The sequence below is a fragment of the Hypanus sabinus genome, chromosome 30, assembly GCF_030144855.1.
Source record: "Hypanus sabinus isolate sHypSab1 chromosome 30, sHypSab1.hap1, whole genome shotgun sequence".
Lineage (NCBI taxonomy): Eukaryota > Metazoa > Chordata > Chondrichthyes > Myliobatiformes > Dasyatidae > Hypanus > Hypanus sabinus.
In genome coordinates this window covers 32,278,993-32,303,379 of record NC_082735.1, presented here as the reverse complement: position 1 = coordinate 32,303,379, position 24,387 = coordinate 32,278,993, and the positions used below count along the sequence as shown (strand labels likewise).

The following is a 24,387-nucleotide window of genomic DNA, read 5'->3' as shown; positions in this document are numbered from 1 at the left end:
TGTCTGAGTGATTCAAGTAAAGTCTGAGTCCAGAAAAAGTAATTTTACTACGAGAAGTACTTATCCACCATTTTAGGAGGTCCGATCGGGTTCCAAAGATGGCTGGATAGCTGGAAGACTTGCAACAAATGCCTCAGCCTCCTTCACTGACTTAAACCACTTATACTTTCCAGTATTAAGTGTGATTCGTAAATTGGCAGGAGTGCGAAGAGAGGGTTTAAAACCATGATCGAAAAGCACTTTCATTACGCCTTTAATCTCAGCGCAACTCTTTAAGATCTGGGGTGCAAAATCTTCCACAAAGCGAATGATTGTATTTTGGAAAGTAAAAGTACCTCTGCGACGTGCCTCCATAATCAGACGGTGTTTTACCTGGTATTGATGAAAGCACAAAATTACCGGTCGCGGGCGGGAGCCCAGAATTCCAGGGGGAACGTAGATCCAGTGTGCCCTTTCGAGCTCAGATGGGTTCGGAAGCAAATCTTTCCTGAATATCTCACAGAGAAACTCGGCGAAAAACTTCACGGTTGATCTCTGTTCAGTAGCCTCTGGCAACCCAAGAATTCGAAGGTTACAACGTCTGCTGCGATTTTCGAGATCCACCATTTTGGAAAGGAGTCTGTTACATTTCCCCTCTAGGCTGGAACAGTGAGTCTCCAAGAATCGAACACGACTTTTTAAATCTTCAGAAGTCGAATCGATGCGAGATAAGTGTTCAGCATGTTCGTCCACTCTGTCGTTGATCCAATCCAGTTTGGCTTCCAGCTGTTTGAAAGTGGTTCTAAATTCCTTTAAAATATCGTCTCGGTGTTGTTCCAGCGCAGCGAGGGTCTCAGAAGGCAGAGCGGGAACTTCCTTTCTCCCGGATTTAGAACTCTTGCTAGACATTGTAAGGTAGATGTGTTCACAGGCAAGTAAAAGAAACCAAATAAAGTTCCTAACTAAGGTTTAAAAAATGGAGACATTTAGTGCAAAGATAGCGAAAATAACGGAACAAAAGTTCAGAGCAGCTAAGCAATCGCCATCTTACCGGAAGTCCCCACAGTCACTTTCTAAATTTGTCGTTCTTGTGTTACCAAGATGTCCAGGTCTTGTGATTACTGGACTCAGGCTGCCTTTGCATTATTAGGAGGGAGTCTGCTTCAGGATCAGTATTTTGCACCAGTTTCATCTCTTGAAGACCAACAAACTGGTACATGTTTAGCCTTTTCCTCTAAAGAGCTCATCACAAATTATTTGGCAAGACTAGTACATAAAAGGACTTCATATTTTCTCTTGTTTTTACTTGATTATCAGTAGCAATATAATTGTTAATTTGAAATTGGAGGAGAGAACTTAGTTTCCTTATTTGTCAGTTTGTGATCTCACTGTGTACAGAAAACCTGAAATAGTTCCTGGAAATGAAGGTGTGTGTACTGACATTCACAAATATAAGGTGCACCTTCAATAGTTTTGGCTAATTTCTTATTTTCCTCTTTACTTCTGGAACCATCTGATTCAGTTGGCGCTGCTTTATATTTAACAATATATTTTGCAATTTTTGTCAGTTTAACAATGTTCTAATGCTGTTTTGAAGAATGTCCATTCCAAAGTGAAATTTTGCCAAGCAATTTCACTGGAAATTGATTTTTGGAATATGCTGTACTTTGAAGGTGAAGCATATTTCATGCTCTTGTAGCTTTGATGCATTACTGTATATAGAGTTGAAAATCCAATCAGTATCTTACTGGCAGAATGCACTGTCATGCTTCTTCTAGCCTGCATCAACTTTTTGTTTGTAGAGAGTGTCCTATCACTGAACTTCTTGATGACAGTATCTTCATAAAGTAGAAAATCTACTCCAACAAATGGAAACACAGATCTGAGCAATCTTGTATGATGAGTTAAACAGAATACAATGGCCCTCTCGAGTTTAATTCTTTCCCAAATTGACCACTTTGAATCTGTAAAAACAGCGTCTTGAAACTCAACTATACAAATATTTTGCTCTATCTTCAAGATTTTATTTTTATTGAGATGCAATGTGGAGTAGGCCCATCCTGCCCTTTGAGCAACCCACCTATTTAACCCTAGTCTAATCAGGGGTCAATCTACATTGACCAATTAACCTACCAGCTGGTACATCTTTGGACTGTTGGAGGAAACTGGAGCACCCGGAGGAAACCCATGTGCTCATGGGGAGAACGTACAAACTCCTTACAGGATAGCAGTGGGAATTGAACCCAGGTTGCCTGTGCTATAAAGTGTTGTGCTAACCATTATACTACCGTGTTTTTAGAGTATTTATTTTCCCTTGGGGCTGGGCCTTGCTTGTTCCACTGTAGTGCATTTCAGCTACACTTATAAATATAGAGCTGCCCACCTCATTTGAGATCTTCTGCGGTAAACTGTCGTCATCAGACCTCACACACAAAATGCTGGTAGAACACAGCAGGCTAGGCAGCATCTATAGGGAGAAGCACTGTCATCATTCTGATTATCAGAAGTTGTAAATGCATATTCAGTACAATTCCGAGAATTCGAGTTGCATTATTATTGTCATGTACTGAAAAGCGTATCTTGCATACTGTTTATACAGATTAAATCATTACGTTGAGGTAATGCAGAATAAAAGTAATGATGACATAGAAGACATTACATAGAAGTACAGGTAAGACAATACGGTGCAAGATCATAAAGAGATAGACTGACAGGTCAAGAGTCCATTTTATTTTACTAGGAACCATTTAGTAGTCTTGTAACAGGTAGCATCTATTATTTTGCGTGGTGCATGTGCTTTCAGACTGTTATCTTCTAAACACAAGAAAGTCTGCAGGTGCTGGAAATCCAAGCAGCACACACAAAATGCTGGAGGAACTCAGCAGGTTAGGCAGCATCTATGGAAATGAATAAACAGTTGACGTTTTGGGCTGAGGGCCTTCAGCAGGACTGAGGAGGAAGAAGAAAGATGCCAGAATAAAAAGGAGGGGAAGGAGGCTAACTGGATGGTGATGGGTGAAACCGGGGGGTGGGAAAGGTCAAGGGCTGGAGAAGAAGGAATCTAATAGGAATCGGGTTGTATCTTCTGCCCAGTGGGAGAGGGAAGGAGAAAGAGCATCCAATGTGAGTACCACACTCAAAATGCTGGAGGAACTTAGCAGCTGGGCAGCTTCTGTGAAAAAGAGTAAACAGTTGACGTTGTGGGCCGAGAGCCTTCATCAGGACTAGGGAAAAAAGGTGAGCAATCACAGCAAGAAGGTGGGGGAGAGGAGGAAGAAGTACAAGGTGGTGGGTGAGGTGAAGTAAAGAGCTGGGAAGTTGATTGGTGAAAGAGATAAAGGGCAGGGTAGCAAGAAGTATAGACAGAGTCCATGGAGGGGAGGCTGGTTTCCATAATGTGCTGAGCTGTGTCCGCAACAGATTCTTCCAGTCACAGCTGGAGCAGTTCAGAATCAGAATCTGGTTTAATATCACCGGCATACGTAATATAGAAATAAAAATGAATTTCTGTTCATTGTCCATTCAGAAGTCTGATGGCAGAGGGGAAGAAGCTGTTCCTGAGTTGTTGAGTGTATTGAGCTGAGTTGCCATATTAAGCTGCGATGAACCCAGACAGGATACTCTTAAGGTGCACTGATTACAATAAAAAAAATAGCATGAATTGCTGCTAATGTTTTACCCTTGAGTTCTGAGAACTGAAGTTAATTGTAGTGACCTTATTACTGCATCTGGAAATTAACAGACCAGAATAACAGCTTAGTCCGCAAGCCCAAGTACATGACCCTCCAGGTCAATAAGGATTAATAGGAAATTATGAACAAAGAGTTCCATGCAAGAGCTATTTCAATTTTGTGCAGTCTTCCTTTTCTCCTTCGCAGTTATTAAATGTCACAGATCATACTCTACCCATGGCTGTGAAATGTGAATCCAAAATTGGCGGGAAATATTTGGGCCTTTGCATCGCACTATTCTCTGCTTGCCTAGCTCACTGGGTCTGATGCAAGTTGTTTATATACTGCTGCCAAAGTGGAGTCTGCTTGCTCTTAATCTGCTTCTATTTACGGGATCTAAGCATATCTATTCTTTCTTGCTTCGGCTGGATGCAGCTCAAAGTTAGACGCCCTCTGTCTCATTACAGTATGCACAAGAATATAAAATGTTCAGCTCCCTTAAACTCCTAGCTTGTACAGGGTTTAGAAAAATTAATTCTGTTTATTTATTGAGATACAGTGCTGCCTAGCAATCCCGGATTTAACCCTGCCCTTATCACAGGAAAATTTGCAATGACCATTTATTCTACTAACCAATTCGTCTTTGGACTGTGGGAAGAAACCCGCGGGCTCACACGAAGGGCAGACAGACTCCTCGCATGAAGCAGCAGGAATTGAACCTGGGTCACCTGCACTGTAAAGCGTTGGGCTACCCACTACACTACTGGGTCACCTGCAGGGGTAAAGGGGTTTACGAATGGTGGGAATCAAGGATTCCCTGAGAACTGTAAGTCATGGAGATCTGATCTCATGAAAACTGGTTAAGATGGCGCTACTGAAGATGTGTGACAGCTTACTTGTGGTTTGAAAGCAAAGGAGTTCCATTAAAAATGCTATTAATAGCACTTTTTTTGAGTAAATTATGGTAAACTATCACCACAAACAATGAAGAGGCGAGTGAGGGCAAAGCAAACATGAGAGATGCATCTTGCTGATGCACTGCAAAACTGACGCACTTGATTAGACAATAGACAGCAGGAGTAGGCCATTTGGCGCTTCTAGCCAGCACCGCCATTCACTGTGATCATGGCTGATCATACACAATCAGTACCCCGTTCCTGCCCTCTCCCCGTATCCCTTGACTCCGCTGTCTATAAAGAGCTCTATCTAACTCTCTCTTGAATGCATCTAGAGACTTGGCCTCCACTGCCTTCTGGGGCAGAGCATTCCATATATCCACCACTCTCTGGGTGAAAAAGTTTTTCCATATCTCTGTTCTAAATGGCCTACCCCTTATTCTTAAACTGTGGCCTCTAGTTCTGGACTCACCCATCAGCCGGAACATGCTTCCTGCCTCCAGCGTATCCAATCCCTTAATAACCTTATATGTTTCAATCAGATCCCTTCTCATCCTTCTAAATTCCAGTGTGTACAAGCCCAGTCACTCCAATCTTTCAACATATGACAGTCCCGCCATTCCGAGAATTAACTTTGTGAACCTACGCTGCACTCCCTCAATAGCAAGAATGTCCTTCCTCAAATTTGGAGACCAAAACTGCACACAATACTCCAGGTGGGGTCTCACCAGGGCCCTGTACAGCTGCAGAAGGACCTCTTTACTCCTATACTCAATTCCTCTTGTTTTAAAGGCCAGCATGTCATTAGGTTTCTTCACTGCCTGCTGTACCTGCGTGCTTGCTTTCATTGACTGATGTACAAGAACACCTAGATCTCGTTGTACTTCCCCTTTTCCTAACTTGACTTCATTTAGATAGTAATCTGCCTTCCTGTTCTTGCCACCAAAGTGGATAACCTCACATTTATCCACATTAAACTGCATCTGCCATACATTTACCCACTCACCCAACCTGTCCAAGTCACCCTGCATTCTCATAACATCCTCCTGACATTTCACACTGCCGCCCAGCTTTGTGTCAACGGCAAATTTGCTAATGTTACTTTTAATCCCTTCATCTAAATCATTAATGTATATTGTAAACAGCTGCGGTCCCAACACTGGACCTTGCGGTACCCCACTGGTCATAGCCTGCCATTCCGAAAGGGACCCGTTAATTGCTACTCTTTGTTTCCTGTCAGCCAGCCAATTTTCAATCTATGTCAGTACTCTGCCCCCAATACCATGTGCCCTAATTTTGCCCACTAATCTCCTATGTGGGACTTTATCAAAAGCTTTCTGGAAGTCCAGGTACACTACATCCACTGGCTCTCCCTTGTCCATTTTCATAGTTACATCCTCAAAAAACTCCAGAAGATTAGTCAAGCATGATTTTCCCTTCATAAATCCATGCTGACTCGGACTGATCCTTCTACCGCTATCCAAATGTATTGTAATTTTCTCTTTTATAATTGACTCCAGCATCCTTCCCACCACTGATGTCAGGCTAACCGGTCTATAATTCCCTGTTTTCTCTCTCCCTCCTTTCTTGAAAAGTGGGACAACATTAGCCACCCTCCAATAAGCAGGAACTGTTCCTGAATCTATAGAACATTGGAAAATGATTACCAATGCATCCACGGTTTCTAGAGCCACCTCTTTAAGTACTCTGGGATGCAGACCATCAGGTCCCGGGGACTTATCAGCCTTCAGTCTCAACAGTCTATCCAACACTGTTTTTAGCCTAATATAAATTTCCTTCAGTTCATCCTTTACCCTAGTTCCTTTGGCCACTATTACATCTGGGAGATTGTGTCTTCCCTAGTGAAGACAGATCCAAAGTACCTATTCAACTCGTCTGCCATTTCCTTGTTCCCCATAATAAATTCACCCGTTTCTGTCTTCAATGGCCCTATTTTGTTCTTAACTATTTTTTTGCTATTCACATACCTAAAGAAGCTTTTACTATCCTTTATATTCTTGGCTAGTTTACCTTCGTACCTCATTTTTTCTTGGCATATTGTCTTTTTTGTTATCTTCTGTTGCTCTTTAAAAGCTTCCCAGTCCTCCGGTTTCCCGCTCATCTTGAAGCTGGAGTGGATGAGTTGGAGGGGCAAAGATGGGTCGGGGGAGTTCTGATGCCAATCCAACTTACCCAGGTGTAAGAGTGGGTCACTCTAAGCACTGAGCTGATTTGGGGGGGATTTGCCAAGTGAGGCCCAGGCCCTAGTGCGAGGTACAATACGCTATTTGGATAATCTAAATGCTAGCCCAGACAGACAGAAAAGGCAGGGTGTCAAGAGTCTGGCAAGGATGGATAGTTCTAAACGCCAAGCTGATTTGGAGAGGTTGAGAATGGCTTCTCTGGCAGCAAAGTCTAGGCCTGGAGTGATTCACCATGGCGGGGCCTGGTTCCTAGTGGGAGGTTCGGATGGATTTAAATACCAACCCAGATAGTCTGGGGGCTTCTGTCTCTGTGACGCTAAAGCTGTAAGATTGCCCCAGCTGTCATGCTTCATGCCTGCGAACTTTGCAGCAACTTGTTCCGCTGATATGATGAACTGCATACTGAGGCTTTGGGCCTACTCCAAGCTGCTCCGGGGATTTGGATCTAAGGACTCAATTTGATTTGGAATGCTGCTGCTGTTCTTGCTTCTGTTGTTTGTATGATTTGTTTTGTTTGTTTGTTTTCTCTTTCTTTGTGGGCACTAGGGTTGGTCTTTTTTTTCCCCTAATTGGTTTCTTTCGGGTTCCTCGTTTTGCAAATGTTAAACAAATCTCAAGGTTGTATAATTTATACATTTGTTGATGATAAATACACTTTAAATCTCTGAATATTTCATGCTTTTCCTTTTGATGTGCATCTGCAAATGGAGTGTTCCACTAATGAGAGAAAAAGGAAAATCTACCACTAAACCTGAACTGTTTGAATGAATAATTAGTGATAAATATGGCTTATTATTTATTTGGAAGTGAGAGGGGCAGCAGATTAGATTGGCTCCCAATACTGAAATCTGTCCACTGAAACATCAGATGGGGCTCAGGTGTGATATTTCTGGTTAGTTTGTTGATACCTACCATCTTTGTTCTTATCTGAAGAGCTAACCACTTGGGTACTGAAGTTAGTGTAGGTAGCTTGTACTTAAAGAAAGAACTCTCTTGGCATTATATCTGAGTTTTATTATCTTTTGATAAATCTGTATGATGGGCCCTGCAGGTTACTTAAACTATTAAATTATAATGGAGATTTTAAAAAATTATTACCTTATAAAATAAACTTCCATGTGCAATTTGTTGACAATCTTGGAATATGAGCCAAATGCAGAAAATTTGGATTAGATTTGTGGGGGAGGGGGCCGCACTGTGGTCAGCATGGAGCCAAAGGCCTGTGGAGTATTACTCTGACTCCATAATGCAATAGTTGCATTTTGGCTTTGAGAGCCACGTAATATCCAGAAACTGTAAAATTGAGTGAAAATTACATTATTCTAACAAGCTAAGATTTTCATCGGTTGATAAAATAAAATTTAAAGCTAGATTCTAGATGCTGAGGTATGAAAAAATAGAGCAACTTTCAAAGTAGATACTTTGTTAGTTGCTGCCTGAAGATCTTCATTTAGACAATATTGTTAAAGCAAGTTTGTCCTTGTCATTACAGAGATGGAGAAAAGCGTAAAGTGGAACCATTAAATCCTCCAGAAGGCTCTGTACCAGGAGAGCGGGTGTTTGTGGAGGGATTTGAAAATGGTACAGCAGATGAAGAACTGAAACCAAAGAAAAAAGTATTTGAGAAGTTGCAGGTAATATTTGTACCAGAAAGCCTCCAGAATATACCCTTGCAGGAAGTGGGCAATAAGCATGTCTTGTGATAACAAGAATTAAGAAATTGATCAGTTTTAATATAAGACAATGAGACATTGGAGCAGAATTAGCCCACTTGGCCCATTGAGTCTGCTCCGCCATTAAATTACGGCTGATTTATTGTTCTTCTGCCTCCTGCCCCTTACCTTTGAAACCTTCAGTAATCAAGAACCTGTCAACCTCTGCTTTAAATACACTTAATGACTTGGCCTTAGTGGCAATGAATTTCACAGATTCACCATCGTCTGGTGAAAGAAATTCCTTCTCATCCCTGTTCTAAATAGAAGTCTCTTTATTCTGAGGCTGTGCCCTCTGGTCTAAGACTCACCAGCTATAGAAAACATCCTCTCCGCATCATCTCTAGACCTTTTAACATTAGAAAGTTTTCGGTGAGATGCCCCTCATTCCTCTAAATTTCAGCAAGTACAGGCCCAGAGCCATCAAACCCTTCTCATATATTAACTCTGTCATTCCTGGAATCATTGTCTTGAACCATTGCTGTTCTCTTCTTTTTAATAAAATACAGTACTGTGCACCGTACCATAATAATTTTATGTACTGCACTGTACTGCTGCCACAAAGATAAATTTCATGACATGTAAGTGATGATTAACCTGGTTCTGATATGGGTCTGTGTTGTGGACTGGAAAGTGGGAAAAAGGCAGGGAGAAGGGAATTAAGGTTGGGAAAAGGGGGAGGGAGGGAAGCACCAGAGAGACATTCTGTAATGGTCAGTTAACCGATTGTTTGAGATCATATGACCTTGGCTGGTGACTCAGACTGGGTGTGTCTGCACCTGGACCACATACCGCCCTGGCACTCCTCTACCACCTGTCCTATATTCTTCCTGCTGCGCTCCACCCTCACCACTGCTCCACGTTGACGAATACAGTACTGTGCAGAAGTCTTAGGCAGCCCAGCTATGTGTACATTCTGAATTTATTTGTGAAAATATAGAAAAATTGGAATTGTGAAAGCAAATAAATGTAATTGTCTAGCCTGATGTACAGAGTAGCTTTAGGATTTGTATGGATTGAGGAAGTTGTTACCAAGTAATAAATTCATTAAGGTTCAGGTGCCTTGCCGTTTGGCGTAGGTGGGCATATCTCTCCATTCATCACTGTCCTGACCCTCCGAATTGTAGTTGTTGCCTCCGCTGTTTCTAACCATGATGTTCATCCGTCTATCAATTTCCTTCTCTGTCTGCCTCTGCTTCTTTTTCCTTCCAGCTTTCCAGTTGTAACTAAATGTTCCAACGTCTCTCTCTGCATGATGTGTCCAAAGAATTTTGATTGCTGTTTTCTGATTTTTTAAAATTAATGTATGTTTTGTTTTTGTTCTCAGTAGAATTCATTAAGGTAATGCAGAGTGATCTAGGAATAATGGTGCATAGTTCCCTGAAGGTGGAATCTCATGTGGATAGGGTGGTGAAGAAAGCTTTTGGTATGCTGGCCTTTATAAATCAGAGCACTGGGTATAGGAGTCGGGATGTAATGTTAAAATTGTACAAGTTATTGGTAAGGCTGAATTTGGAGTATTGTCACTGGTCACTGAGTATTGTCTGGTCACCGAATTATAAGAAGGATGTCAACAAAATAGAGAGGGTACAGAGAAGATTTACTAGAATGTTACCTGGGTTTCAGCACCCAAGTTACAGAGAAAGGTTGAACAAGTTAGGTCTTTATTCTTTGCAGCGTAGAAGGTTGAGGGGGGACTTGATAGAGGTATTTAAAATTATGAGGGGGATAGATAGAGTTGAAATGGATAGACTTTTTTAATTGAGAGTAGGGGAGATTCAAACAAGAGGACATGAGTTGCGAGTTAGGGGGCAAAAGTTTAGGGGTAACACGAGGGGGTATTTCTTTACTCAGAGAGTGGTAGCTGTGTGGAACGAACTTCCAGTAGAAGTGGTAGAGGCTGGTTAGGTATTGTCATTTAAAGTAAAATTGGATAGGTATATGGACAGGAAAGGAATGGAGGGTTATGGGCTGAGTGCGGGTCAGTGGGACTAGGTGAGAGTAAGTGTTTGGCACGGACGAGAAAGGCCGAGATGGCCTGTTTCCGTGCTGTAATTGTTATATGGTAAGACTTAATGTGTGTTCATGGGTTGGTTGTTTATTTTCCATTTTGCCTCTAGTGGGCAGTATTGGCCTTTTAACTGATCAGATTTGTTAGTGACAGTTGACTTCACTTCCTGAGCCTGGCATCCTTAACTGATAATTTGTATTTGTGCAGTTTACTGCAAAGCTCTGCCTTAATTTTCTACCTGGAATAAAATTATTCACGTTCATAGGAGAGGGTGGCCCTACCTATACTGCTTTACTCTTGGCAATGTTATGGCATTCACTGTGAATCTAACTGCGTGTTCTGATATCTGCATATGCACAGTTCATCAGAAGCCAGGAGATTCCTTTGAGCCTTGTACTGCAACTGAAATTGCGGTTTTGGTCATAGTGTCAGAGGAAAGGTGGGGTTAATCTGGAAACAGTGCAGGAAGTGGCCAGGATCAGCAGGTCTGAATTATGGACAGGCTTGGTCCCCATTGCTTGAAACATAACAGATGACCTTTATAGGAATGTTTAGAAGTATAGTAGGCAAGGTTCAGTGGGATGTTAAGTGTTGGGCTGAAGAGCCTGTACTTGTGCTGTATTGAACCATGACTCGATGCTGTCTTCTTTCTCCATAAATAGTTTTGTAGCCTTTGTAAAACAAGAACAAACTCACTGCAAGTCGTAAACTTAAGAATTTTCATAAATAAAAATTCATGAGTATTACTATATCATGCAGGTGGGGGTTAAGTGAGTTTTTACAGGAATTATTAGTGATCGTGCAACTAATAAACCTCTTTGGCCCTGAAGAAGTTGCGAAAAGGATTTTTTTGTAGTCTTGCTCTCCTTTAACAAAATAATTACCTTTTATAAAAAACAAAATGTATTGGTGAGAATTACTTGACTGATAAAGGACCCTCTGTGCTGATCATGGAAACAGTAAGTTCCCTTGAGAGAGCTGCGTCAGATCAGATGTGGGACTAGTACAGGCATGGGCAAACTACGGCCCGCGGGCCATATGCGGCCCGTTAAGCTTTTTAATCCGGCCCGCAGAAATTGATGAAATTATATTAATAAACCTTGTTAACGTTTTTTCCCCGCAATTCTGGCGTTTTCCCAATAGATGACGCACTCTATATAGATTTGTGGTGACCCATTTCCTGGCACATCCGAACCGGCTCACAATTAGCCAGCGTTCTGGCTAAGGAAGATAGCCTGCGGGGATTTACAAGCACAGAGCTTTGGAGCCTTTGCACCACGGGGGGCAGGTTGAGGGAGGCTTAAAAGTGAGGCTGGGGATTTCGAATAAAGTTTTTTTCTTCGACTGCAGTTACCAACTCCGTGTCGTAATTTTAGCGCTGCAGGTAGCACACCGCTTCACAGTGACCTTTATTGAGGTGCAGCATATTACTCCACATTTGCGCTTTACTCTTTGTTCAGCTCGACCTATTTGTGTGAACAGGTGTTCAGCGTCATGAGCATCAACAAAGCCAGCCATAGATCCAGGTTAACTGACCAACACCTCAGATCCATCCTGAGAATCGCCACAACCAAACTAAATCCAGACTTTGATGCGCTGGCTAAAAAGGGAGACCAACAACACTGTTCCCACTGAAATTAAAAATAAGTTTCTTCGTTGTGTTATGTAAAAAATGCATTTGAAAATATTTTTTCAATAAGCCTTACATGTTACATGTCATTTCTGTTAAGTGATGGACATGAGTAGTGCGCAGGTGCAAGTACATTCTCAAAATAAAAAATGCGCTCCGGATCAAATAACGCGCTCCGCATACTGGCACGCTGTCAGTGTTCTGTCTTTGTGCTGGTCGTTGTTGAGTTTTGGCACAGAGGACAATTGAATAAGAAGGAGCAGGACAAGTAGACCTGCATCTCCTACCATTTTTGAAATAAAGACAGTCAGGAGGAGAGTGAGGATGATAATATCTTGAAGGATAACAGAATTTTCAGTGCTTTAAAATAATAACTGTTACTATTAAAAAATGCTGTATTTTATTCATTTAATTTTCAGTGTTTTAAAAGTCATTTCAATAAATAGCTAAATACCATGGGACTTCAAAGACAGATATTTTGTTGTAATGCATTTGTTCATTTTCAATTGAAATTAAAGCATATGTTTTCTACATATCCCATGATATTTTATTTTCTCTTATGAGGTGTATTACCAAAACACTCCATCCATCTGCTCCTGGTCCGGCCCCCCTGTCAAATTTTAGAACCCTTTGTGGCCCACAAGTCAAAAAGTTTGCCCACCCCTGGACTAGTAGCAACCTCTAGAGGCTGAGGTAGTTGACAATCGCCATTCCTTTGCACACAGTAAATTAGTGGTCATGATCCTATTCAGTCTCGGGTAGAATTTTCTAAGTTTGACATGCAAGGTGACAATGTCAGGACAATTCCCTAAAAGTTATGCCACCAATTCTGCATCATAATTTCCCTTAAGATAATTTTGGAATAATGTTCAAACCTTAGCGAGGAAAACTTTAGTTCAAATACATCACTTGTAGATTTAATCTGGTATAGTCCAGACATTAACATTAATAACTTCTAACGTTGAATTTTGTGTAGCACAAAAGAGGACAATATGGACTCTGCTATTTCTTCGCTCTGTTGGAGCAATCCACAACTAATGCTTGAAGAAGCATTTATCTCTTTTGCACATTCCATTACTGCTGTTAAATGTTGCGCAAAGATAATTTTCTAAAATCAATGCTTATTTATTTTACAGGTAGATTTCAGGATTTCAGATGACTGCATTGCCCAGTGGCAGGAGAAGAACTTCATGACAAAACTTGGTGCCATTACATGTAAATCGCTAAAAGGAGGAAGTATAAGTTAGTTAATACATCCTACTTGAAAGTACAGAAATTGCTTTTCGTCTGGCTTTAAGGCTTCAGCTCCAGCCCTGTACAGTTGAGGACATTATTGCAGTCTCCGAGCTGAAACGCATACTATGTTGTCTTCTAGTGGTGAAATCATGAAATAATGAAATATCAATGAATTGAATAAAAGGTATTAATCTTGGAATAATCACATTCTCATTAATAGTATCTAATATACCAATTATCAATGTGTCAGAATGCATTTATTGCTCAGGTGACATCCTTGCACTGCATCAGTCGTTTCATCGGCATGTACCTTGTGTCTAAGTTGAGATGTTTGATAGTTGGCTCACTAGACACTCAAGTAATTAGATAGTAAAAGTCCACTATCTGCTAATTATAAACATCATAGTTGGTATATAGCCCTGATAAAGTCCAAACAGCAGAAGGAATACAGCATCTCATAAACTAACCTCCTCCTGGCACACCAACAGGCATCTTCTGCCCTGTAGCTGGAAAAAAGTCTGTGCTTCCCATGGTGCCATCATTAGCCACTTGTAAAGCCACAAACAGGAGCAGAATTTGACTTTTATCTTGAGGAATTGCTCAGGAAGAATGTTTATATTCATTAAAGCCCACATAACTAGTGGTATTAATTTGACCATACCTCTAAATTTCATCGGAATGGCTTTTGGTTTCTTTGGCCTCGTAGTACTCCCTAGCTTAAATTGAATATACATAGACTATCTGTAAACATCTGTAACTTGCCTTCATTCCTTAAGGTAAATGAGTAATTATGTTCACGCAGCCTCAGAGCCTGCTTTGATATTTATCTTGTGTGACTTTTGTTAATGGGGCGGGGGGGAGAGGTGTCAGTAACCCAGTTTAAATCTTGACCTCTGGTGCTGTCTGGGGTTTTTGTGCATTCTCCCTGACACTGTGCTCTAGTTTCTTCCCACATCCCAAAAAAAAGTGGGATGGTTAATTGGCTATTGTAAATTGCTCCACAAGTGTACAGTAGGTGTGGTGGTGGAATGTGGAGGAGTTGAAAGGAATGTAGGGAGAATAACATGGAATTAATGTAAATGCATGCTTACCAGCTGGACAGGTTCTGGGGCTGGAGGGTGTCTTTCCATGCTGTGTGACTTTACTGATTGTGATTCATGTCACAATTATATTGGGTGAGACTACACTGTGTTGAGAACAGTTTTGGTTGGCTTCCATAAAATTGGATGTACATGTCACAGAGAATGATGATTCACCAAGCTGGTTCCTGGGAAAGCAGGCTTGCTGTAGGAACAGACATCGAGGAGGCAAGTCTTGAATTCTCTACCATCAAGAAGAATAAGAGGTAATCTCGCTGAGATTTTTAAAAATTCACAGGGGTTAGTGCAGAGGAGGTTTTTTTTTCCTCGTTAAAGTGTCTCAAACCAGGGTTCCTTGGTTTTGCTAGTGTTGAGTGTGAGGTTGTTGTTGTGACTGTGACGAAATCTGAAGGATTATTCTAAAGTGGATTGTTCCTTTAAATGAGAGAGTGAGTGAGCGACTAAGAAAAAGGGAAAAGTCATTTCGGGCTGAGATTAAAATTGAAATGAGGTGAAAGAGCTGCCATGAACTTGAGAGTCAGAGCAAACTTGAAGGGCCAGATGCTAATTCTTATAAGAAGTAATGTGCAAGAAAATGGACTATAACCAGATTTCATTGTGTACTTGTGATCCATAGAATGCACGTCTGAGTTTGCAGCAGTAAGACATTGCATGTTCTAGCAAGGAATTTGTCATTGCATCAGAAATATCACCAGCTGCCAAGACCCACGTTAAATTTTCAGTTTATTCTGACTTTTAAATGATTTGAGACGTCTTAAATTTTATGTTGTATAAATGATAAAATAATCTTTGAAAAATTAAGCAACCGAAATTGTTTTTCCTAAGAATTGATTGGGACCCAGAAATTCTTTGCTTTACTTCTCTAAATCTAAGTTGCCTCAAGCTCTAGCTGGGACAGAATATATCAATGCACTTGTAACTTAGATATGCTGATCATAAGTGAAAACAATTTCTTTAATATTTAAATGTCTGCAATTTCTATTTTGTGTATTGAAGAAATAGGGAGTTTTTAAATTATTTTGAGAAAGAACAAAATAATCAGCCTCTTTTTTAAACTATGAACTCTGTTGGAAACTAATTGGAGGTGATTGATATGTTTCAATCAGTATAATTTTTTTTAATAATTTAGTTAGTTGACCTCCAAGACCTATTACAAGTGTAACTTGGGAATCATGATGCTCTATTTTATGCATGTGTAGGTGGTTTGGCTTTGTAACAGCTCTCCATTTAGTTATGCACTCTTTACTTTTTGACGAATATTGTTCATATGTAAGGTGCAATGGCCAATTCTAATACACCAATTGCTCCTGCTGGCGGCCTAGCACGGGTTGTTACCCTTGTGTGATGCACCCTGCAATCACTCCAGTAGTGATGTTTCAGAGTTGAAGAAATATATTAGGTCCTTTATTACAACTAGCAAGCCAAACAGTCATGAAGTGATGTAATTCAGCGCAACTAAGTGGTCAAAAAAGATGTGATATCCAGCGGTCCCCAGAACAAAACACAACTGCATAACTTATAGCCTTCACTTCTACCACGCCCCCACTTGAATGACTAGTTATTATAAACATGCAACAGATGCTACGTTTCTACTTAAGATTTGCTCGAAAGCCACCCCACTAGGGATAATGTTATTGTTTACTTCAAATGGCCTGTAGCTGAGTGTAACTGATAACAATTGAACCATAACCTATATATGTTGCCTTTAGAATTAAAACACAAAGGGTGTTGGTTATAGAAAACCCGAAGACCAGTTGCACACATTAAAACAAATCAGCATGAATTATACACAAATCAGAGAGCGTGCACAAATTCAGACGTGAATACGTGTAAAACATGGATGGAGCACTCATTCACATAGTTGGCATTTTAATGAAAACTAATTGGTTGTGGGTATTACTTGGTCCTTCAAGTAGGCATTTGAATTTAATCCATTTACCACCTTTCCATTTTCAGACTTACAAGTAAACTTTCTGGCAAACTTTAGATAGGACCAATACTCAATGTCCCAAGAAAAGCCAGGGGAGTGTAATTAGTTGGAGAGTTCTTTCAGAAAGCCAGCATATGTATGATGCTTTGTTCAAATTTAGAGTTATGTGCATGTTGTATATTAAAATTGCTTATGGAAGGGTCTGTTTCTGAATTTATATCAAAATCACATTTAATATCATCTGCATATGCCATGAAATGTCATTATGTGACAAACTTTATGCAATACATAATAAAGAACCTAAACTATATATATTTTAAGTTAAATAAGTAATGTCAAAAGAAACAAAAAATAGTGAGGTACTGTTCATGGGTTCAATGTTCATTCAGAAATCTCATGGCAGAGAGGAAGAAGCTGTTCCTGAATCATTGCATGTGCGCCTTCAGGCTTCTGTATCTCCTCTCCGATGATAGCAATGAAAGAGGGCATGTCCTGGGTGAAGGAATACAACTTAGTTTTGTTAAGTCATTAGGTTATCACATCTCCCATAGATAACCAGGTAATGATAGACGTAAGCCAAATGAAGCTTCCAGGTCAGGCAGCAGCTATGGAGAGGGATGAAGAGTCGGCTTTTTGAGCTGAGACCCTTCTTCAGGAGTTTCTGAATTCCTGTATTTAAATGTTCAGAAGTTGCTCTTTGATTTCCTTAGTTATAATGTGACCACAAATTACAACACTGAACTTTTCATTTCAAATTCTAGGCATTGGTTTTCATTCAGAAAGTACTACAAAATAAAATTGGTCTTTGTATTTTTATTACAGCTCATCTCTTTAAATGGCCTTAAAAGTACATCAGACAAATAATTCTGAAATACCATGGCTACTTTAGGCAAATGTGCTAATAACAATGTCCCACAAATAGCAAGAAATAACAGGTTCGAGAACAGCTGCTTCCCTGCAACTATTTGGTTCTTGAAACAACTGGCAAAACCTTGATCACTATAATTACTTATCACTAAAATGGACTTTTTTTATAGTTCTAATTCTGGCCAAAACCTGGGTTCTTTATTCCGCTCTGTGGATGCTGCCTGACCTGTTGAGTTTCTCCAGTATTTTTTGTGCTTTACTCTGGATTTCCCGACTCTCTTGTTTTGGATTTTAATAACTAGAATATAGAAGTGGGGATGTATTGTTGAGGCTTTATAAAGCACTGTGAGGCCTCACTTGGAGTGTTATGAGCAGTTATGGGTCCTTTTCTAAGAAAGGATGTGCTGACGTTGGAGAGGGTTCAAAGGAGGTTCGTGAAAATGACTCCAGGATTGAATGGCTTTTCAGATGAGTGATGGACCTGGGCCTGTACTCACTAGAATGCAGAAGGGGTGGGGGGTGCTCTTTGAAACCTTTTGAATGTTGAATGGCCTTGATAGAGTAGATTTGGAGAGGATGTTTCCTTGTAGTAGGGGAGTCTAAGACCAGAGGAGGCCAGCTTCAGAATAGAGGGGTGTCCTTTTAGAACAGAAATGAGGAGAAATTTCTTCAGCCAGAGAGTGGTGAGTGTGGAATTTGTTGCCACAGGCGGCTGTGGAGAGAGGACAAGTCATTGGGTATATTTGAGGCAGAGGTTGATAGATTCTTGATTAGTCAGAACTAGATATAAACCTGAATTAGAGTCCAAATCTACAATCCGCTTCAATTAAACCTTGCTTTGGCAACATCTGTGGACAGCATCGAGAGGGAGGGAGAGAGGGAGGTCACTCAAATGCAAGAATGTTCCCTTGGGAGTAAAAAGTGTGAGACCACCATGCACAGACACCTTCAGCTGGCAGTCAGCGCTAACCACTCGATCGGCTTCCGCACCCTCATGGATAAAAATGAAATTATTCATTTTGGTTCTTATCTGAATGGTGAGAGATTGGGAAAAGGGAACACACAGTGAGACCAGGTGCCCTGTTCTAACACCACATATAGCGAAGATCATGTCTGTTATTCTGCCTTAGGGAAGGAATCTCCATTTCACCTTTGAGAGAAGATGTTCTACAACTGCCACAAGGTATTTGAAGTGATCCTGGCAATAACTGTTCCCTGTGACAGAGAGAAATAAGGCTCCTCTAATCTCCATTCTCCAGGTGATCACAACAATGGCATGTGCAAGGTCCCCTTGCCTTGTCATTCTCTTGCTGGAGGAAATAAGGTTATGAATTTCTGCCTGAAGTGCTTTTATACTTCAGCAGGAGTTTGGTGTGCTTCGATCCCCTGATGGTTTTCACTTGTCAAGTTATCTTATCAACTTCTTACCAGGGTGGGGTAATGGTGATACTGTAGCAGATGGTGTGGTGTAGGATGACGTTAAGGACAATCCTATCAAGGTCAACATCTTGACTGAGCAGATTTTGCAAGGAGCTCCTTTCAGCAGTAACTGCCTGCCGCATTCTCCCTGATTAATTCTCAGGGTTATTTCTGCAAAACAAAGGCAAATGGGACTAGCCTGGATGGGCATCTTACTGCTCCATTTCTGTGCTATATGTTTACAAATCCTCCAAATCCATTTGCAGGATGCCGCTGCATGCATCTTGGTTGGCAAGTCTGTGATAGGCCAGCCATTGTCACATACTGTATGTTTGGCCACATAGAACATATACTCATGATCTAACATGAGATTTCCAGGATACAGGAACTGTTTTCCTCATGTTCTCAATGTCTCTTTGAAAAACTAACATCCTCCAACTTAAGATTCTAAGTACATTCAGTATCAAAGTATATATGCAGCACACAGCCCTGAAATTCATCTTCCTCACAATCATGAAACAAAGAAGAACCATGTTTCTTTGAACCCGTTTAAAAACAAACATCAAACCCACCCCCCTACCCTGTGAAAAAAAAATTGTTCAAACGGCAACAAAATATATGGGAGAAAACAACGTAAAGCACGAAATCAAAAGATGTATTTCAGTACAGTTTGGCCCAGTGTTTCACTATCTGGAAGCTACCCCGATTCAAAAGTTGCCCAAAAGTAATAACAAAAAAGTAGCAACTTGGACTACAAGTAGAAACTAGAACATCATAAACCCAAATTAGAGTCCAAATCTACAAATCATGTTGATTAAACCTTGTCCTGGGGCCATCCGCTGACAGCATCGAGGGAAAGAACGACCACTCAAATGCAAGGACTTCTCCTCGGGAGCAGCAAGTGAGAGACCACCATATACAGATGCCTCCTCCTGCAGCAGTGAGCTGGAGGATTGAAATCACCTGCCTTGATGGTTTCAATCTTCCTCAGTGAGAGATAGGTTTTAATTGTAATTGGTGAATAAATTATTCATTTTTTGCTCCTAGATTTATATCTGAGCAGATATAAAGTCCTCACACCATGTTTCATACAAATCCAATTTGTAACTGAGGCTCTGAAGAAATGTTTAATGATCAGGTAATCAAGACATAGTATTAAATTTCACTTGAAGTTCATTACTTTGTGATGGGGTGTAGATATTCCAATCTGACATACCAGCTGGTAAATGCAAGATAGGGACAGATAAATAGATCAAAGGATTGCAACTATCCTTTACATTCACAATAACTACTTAAAAGAAATAAATACACATGCTTGACATTTTCTTTATTAAAACAGACTCCAGAATTTTCTTTTTTGAACTTATCTTCATGTTCTGTTTCCATTGTCTTACTACCTGGAGACATTTTTTATCTTTGACCAATGGATGAAGTTAATCAAAAGTGAAGATTATTAAGGGATTGGACATGCTGGAGTCAGGAAGCAAGTTCCCGCTGATGGGTGAGTCCAGAACTAGAGGCCACAGTTTAAGAATAAGGGGTAGGCCATTTAGAACAGAGATGCGGAAATTTTTTTTCGCCCAGAGAGTGGTGGATATGTGGAATGCTCTGCCCCAGAAGGCAGTGGAGGCCAAGTCTCTGGATGCATTCAAGAGAGAGTTAGATAGAGCTCTTATAGATAGTGGGGTCAAGGGATATGGGGAGAGGGCAAGAACGGGGTACTGATTGTGTATGATCAGCCATGATCACAGTGAATGGCGGTGCTGGCTAGAAGGGCCGAATGGCCTCCTGCACCTATTGTCTATTGAATAATTAGATTGATTTTAATTGATCAAAGTTCAAAGTAGATTTATCAAAGAACATAAATGTCATCATATACAACCCTAAGATTCATTTTCTTTTAGGCATACACAATAAATCCAATAACCATAATACAATCAATGAAAGACTGCACCAACGGGGCGGACAGCCAGTGTGCAAAAGACGACAAACTGTGCAAATACAAAAAGAAAAAAAGTAAATAAGTAAATTTTGAGAACATGAGATGAAGAGTCCATAAAGGTGAATCTTTGATGGACTGAGCCATATCCACTACTTTTTGTAGGTTTTTCTGTTCTAGGGGATTGGTGTTTCCATACAATGCTACGATGACCCATCCACCACACATCTATAGAACTTGGTCAGAGTTTTAGGTGACATGCTGAACTTTTGCAAACTTCTAAGGAAGTAGAGGTGCTGCCAGACTTTCTTCGCAATGGCACTTGCATGCTGGACCTACATTGTGCCCTGTGAAATGTTAATTGGACCCTCTCCACCTCTGATATCCTGATGAAGACTGTCTCATGGTCCTCTGGTTTCCTCCTCCCGAAGTCAATAATCAGCTCCTTGGTCTTGTTGACATTGAGACAGATTGTTGTTGCGGCACCACTCAGCCAGGTTTTCAATCTCACTCCTCTTCAACTCCTTTGGTTGGGCCAACGATAGTGGTGTCATCAGCAAATTTAAATATAACATTGGAACTGTGCCTAGCCACACAGTCACAAGTATAAAGCAAGCAGAGCAAGGGACTAAGCATACAGTGATGCACCTGTGCCGATGGTGCTGATTAACAAGACAGAGATGTTATCAAGTTCTTCATACCATTTGCATGAACATCGTGTCTGAAAAGTATTCTGTAACCCGACAGGCAGCAGTTGTGGAGGAAGAAATAAAGTTAACAATTCAGGTGAATGCCCGCATCTTACTAGGATGTGGGTGGCATGCTTCCTGATTGTCATTGGTCTCAATCTTCAACAGAGCACATCAGAGATAATATTTTAGGTTATTGACAAATCGTTGACCCAAAACATTGTCTTTTCCTGTAAATTATTTCTTGCTGATTTTATTTCAGATTTCTACCGTCTGTAGTATTTTGCTTTTGGATTACTGTTCCATTTGTTCTGAATTTTTTTTTTGTTTTAGGCCTATCCTCAGAAACCTGAAGATAAATGCTGAAATAATTATCCATTTATGGAGTTTATCACAGAGTGTATAGAGTTAAGAACACCTCACTACTTTTGAGGGAGAGCTTGACTGAGATAAAACAGGATCTTTTGAATCACTGAAAGTTCGATCATTCTAAAACTTCAAACCTAGAATTAACTCATCCTAGAGCTTCGAAGTGCATGTTTAGGTCAATTAAATTTAAACAATTGATCCGACAAAATATAATCACCAAGCTGAACCAAAGTGATGAATGCATTATCCGTAAGTGCAGCTGAAGACAACAGTCTTGCCATCAAAAAGTACAAGACAATTATGCATTTTAACACTAGGGTTTAATATAATTGTACATTATACGTTAATATCTGTTGAAAACTCCTTCAAAACACAAGTTTATCACACGTCTTCTTCTGAAGAGCTGTATAATCATGGCCAGTATGTGATTCCAATTTATAATATTTTAATATTCCTGGTATTGAGGTGCTATTCTCTGACAATTGGAAATGGAAGAACAAAGATATTTGGGTGCAGATTTCCTCGTGTTTGGTTGCTGTTATTTGGTCTTTAATACCCCAGTGAACGGTCAGAACAAAAGGAGTTGAGAAGGCTAATTATTAGAAGGTCCTTGCCAAAACTTAAGCAGCACCCTGCTCACCAGGGAGAGAGAAAAAATACAAAAAGACATGGCACTCCACCCATTTCAACACCCAAGTATCTCAGCGGGAGACATAACGATGTTTGCCCTCGACTGCACCAGATAATCGCCTCAAAAAAAACCCCCATCAGCTTCAACGTGGAAGCTCTCAGTGAGATCACAAAGCCGCCTTTGTCTGCTAGCGGGTAGCCCACAAGGTTTTCGTGCCTCGTGGGCGTTTGGCAAGCCTCAGCGCCCAACGACCTGGACCTCGGGGCCCATGAGGACCGAAGGGAGGCGAGAGCACGATGGGCGAGACCACTTGGCGGGCTCTGTCACGGCGGAGCGGCGTCTCGCGGGAACAGGCGCGCTTTCCCACAAGGAGAAGCGCGCGGTGAAAGCCGAACTGTGAGTGTTTATACTCGATGTTGTCTCGGAAAATCTCACTCGGCAGAGGCATTTTTCTTTCACCGTTCACCCCGCCCTATCCTTCGGTCATTTCCTCCCTCGTGTTTCGTTTCCCCCCTCACGCGTTTCTTTCCTCTCATTCGCAGCCTGCTTTCTCACTTCATTCTTTTGTTCACCCCCACCGCCCCATCACACAGTCTCCATCCCCTCTCCACAGAATACACCCAAATATCATCCATTTGCACCAATCATGCCCCATCCCGGTCCAGCCATTCAATCCCTCCTGTGGCATAATGCGGTAGGAAGTCGGGACGAAGCAGTGTACCGTGGTGGGAAGACTACTGACGTGGTTTAATCCCCGTCGGATTAACGGAGTTTGGCATCGCAAAAAGAGATTAAAACAGTCCGTTTAGTAATCAAAAAGCATGCCTACATGGAGACAGATCTGCCTTACTGGGGTGACGAAGGGAGGGAACTCCCTGGTCCTGGTGGGTTTCTCCCCCAACCACTTCACCCACCTCAGGAGCCCATCTACGATTTAACTCCTCTCAGCCCTTCCCCTGCACCGCCGCTTGCAGGCTCGGGTCTGCGGGCTGCAAAAACTTTGAAGAAAAAACTCCAAGGAGAGTGGGCTTTTGTCTTGAATGTGGCGGCCACACTGAGCCATTAGGTGCACATTTAGTTCAGAAATACCCTCGATCCCAGTGAATTTCTAGGCTACAACAGAAGGGGGAAAATCCTAAAGCCCCTGTGTGTTGAACTTGACTTCAGTGAAATGAAAAACCAGTGCTTTTCATCGAATAGTCTTGATTCCTCACGCTGCTGAGCCGATGGGGGTTCATTCCGCCCCCTGCTCGCGTCCATTGCGCTGATCCACACGGCCGGCTGGCGGGAACTTGCAAGAGTTCGTGTGTTGGTCACCTTGCAGCTTCAAATGTGTGGAAGTTTTAGTGGCCGATGGTGAAAATCCCCCATGAAGAAGGGTCAGGGGAAACAAGGTGCGATTTTCCCCTCAGAACTGTGCTAACAAGGGGCATGCAGTGTGGCCCAGACACAAGGACGGATAACAAATATCTGACCTTGTGATACAAGTGTGATAGCAGGTCCTGCGAACGAGTCTTGCACAAATAAATATTTTAAAAAAACACAGCAGCAGGCAGGGAAACTTTTGCTCTCCAACAAGTCAGGCCAGAAGAGAGAAAACCGGGCCGTTAGCTGTAAACATCTGGGCGAGCCTTTCAGTATTGGTGTGATTCAATGCAGGTAAACTGGCATTTAGTTTAAAAAATATGGGAAACAAAATAAGCTCAGGTTTGGGCTACTTGGGAACTGGGTGTTCATAAGTATAAAATTTCCTATTAAGTACGACCAGGAGACTTGTGTACCTCATTTAGACTTACAGAACAGTACAGCTCAGAAACTGGCCCATCCTGTCAGTACCTACCCATGTAAACTGCCCTCGCCCGTTGACCATTGCCCTCCTTACCTTTACGATCCATGTACCTAACCAAACTTCTCTTGAACGTCGAAATCGAGCTCACATTCACCACTTGTGCTGGCAGCTCATTCCACATTCTCGGAGTGAAGACGTTTCCCCTCATGTTCCCCTTAAACTTTTCATCTTTCACCCTTAAAACATGACTTTTAGTTGTCCTCCCGTCTAACCTCAGTGGAGAACAGCCTGCTTGCATTAACCCTATCTATGCTC

At 41.3% G+C, this 24,387-nt stretch overlaps 1 protein-coding gene across 2 annotated transcripts in view; it reads left to right on the top strand.

The window, feature by feature from the left end:
- The window catches only part of yars1 (tyrosyl-tRNA synthetase 1), a 64,253-nt gene extending 47,613 nt beyond the window's left edge, over positions 1-16,640 (top strand). The window contains exons 13-14 of one of the 2 annotated variants that reach the window (XM_059954607.1): positions 8,243-8,384; positions 13,240-16,640. In XM_059954607.1, coding sequence (XP_059810590.1) covers positions 8,243-8,384; positions 13,240-13,350 — 253 coding nt within the window. In that variant the 3' untranslated portion in view covers positions 13,351-16,640. Of the gene's footprint in view, positions 1-8,242; positions 8,385-13,239 lie in introns of those variants that run through there. The other variant, XM_059954608.1, reaches the window with a different exon arrangement.
- Positions 16,641-24,387: the final 7,747 nt, after the last annotated feature.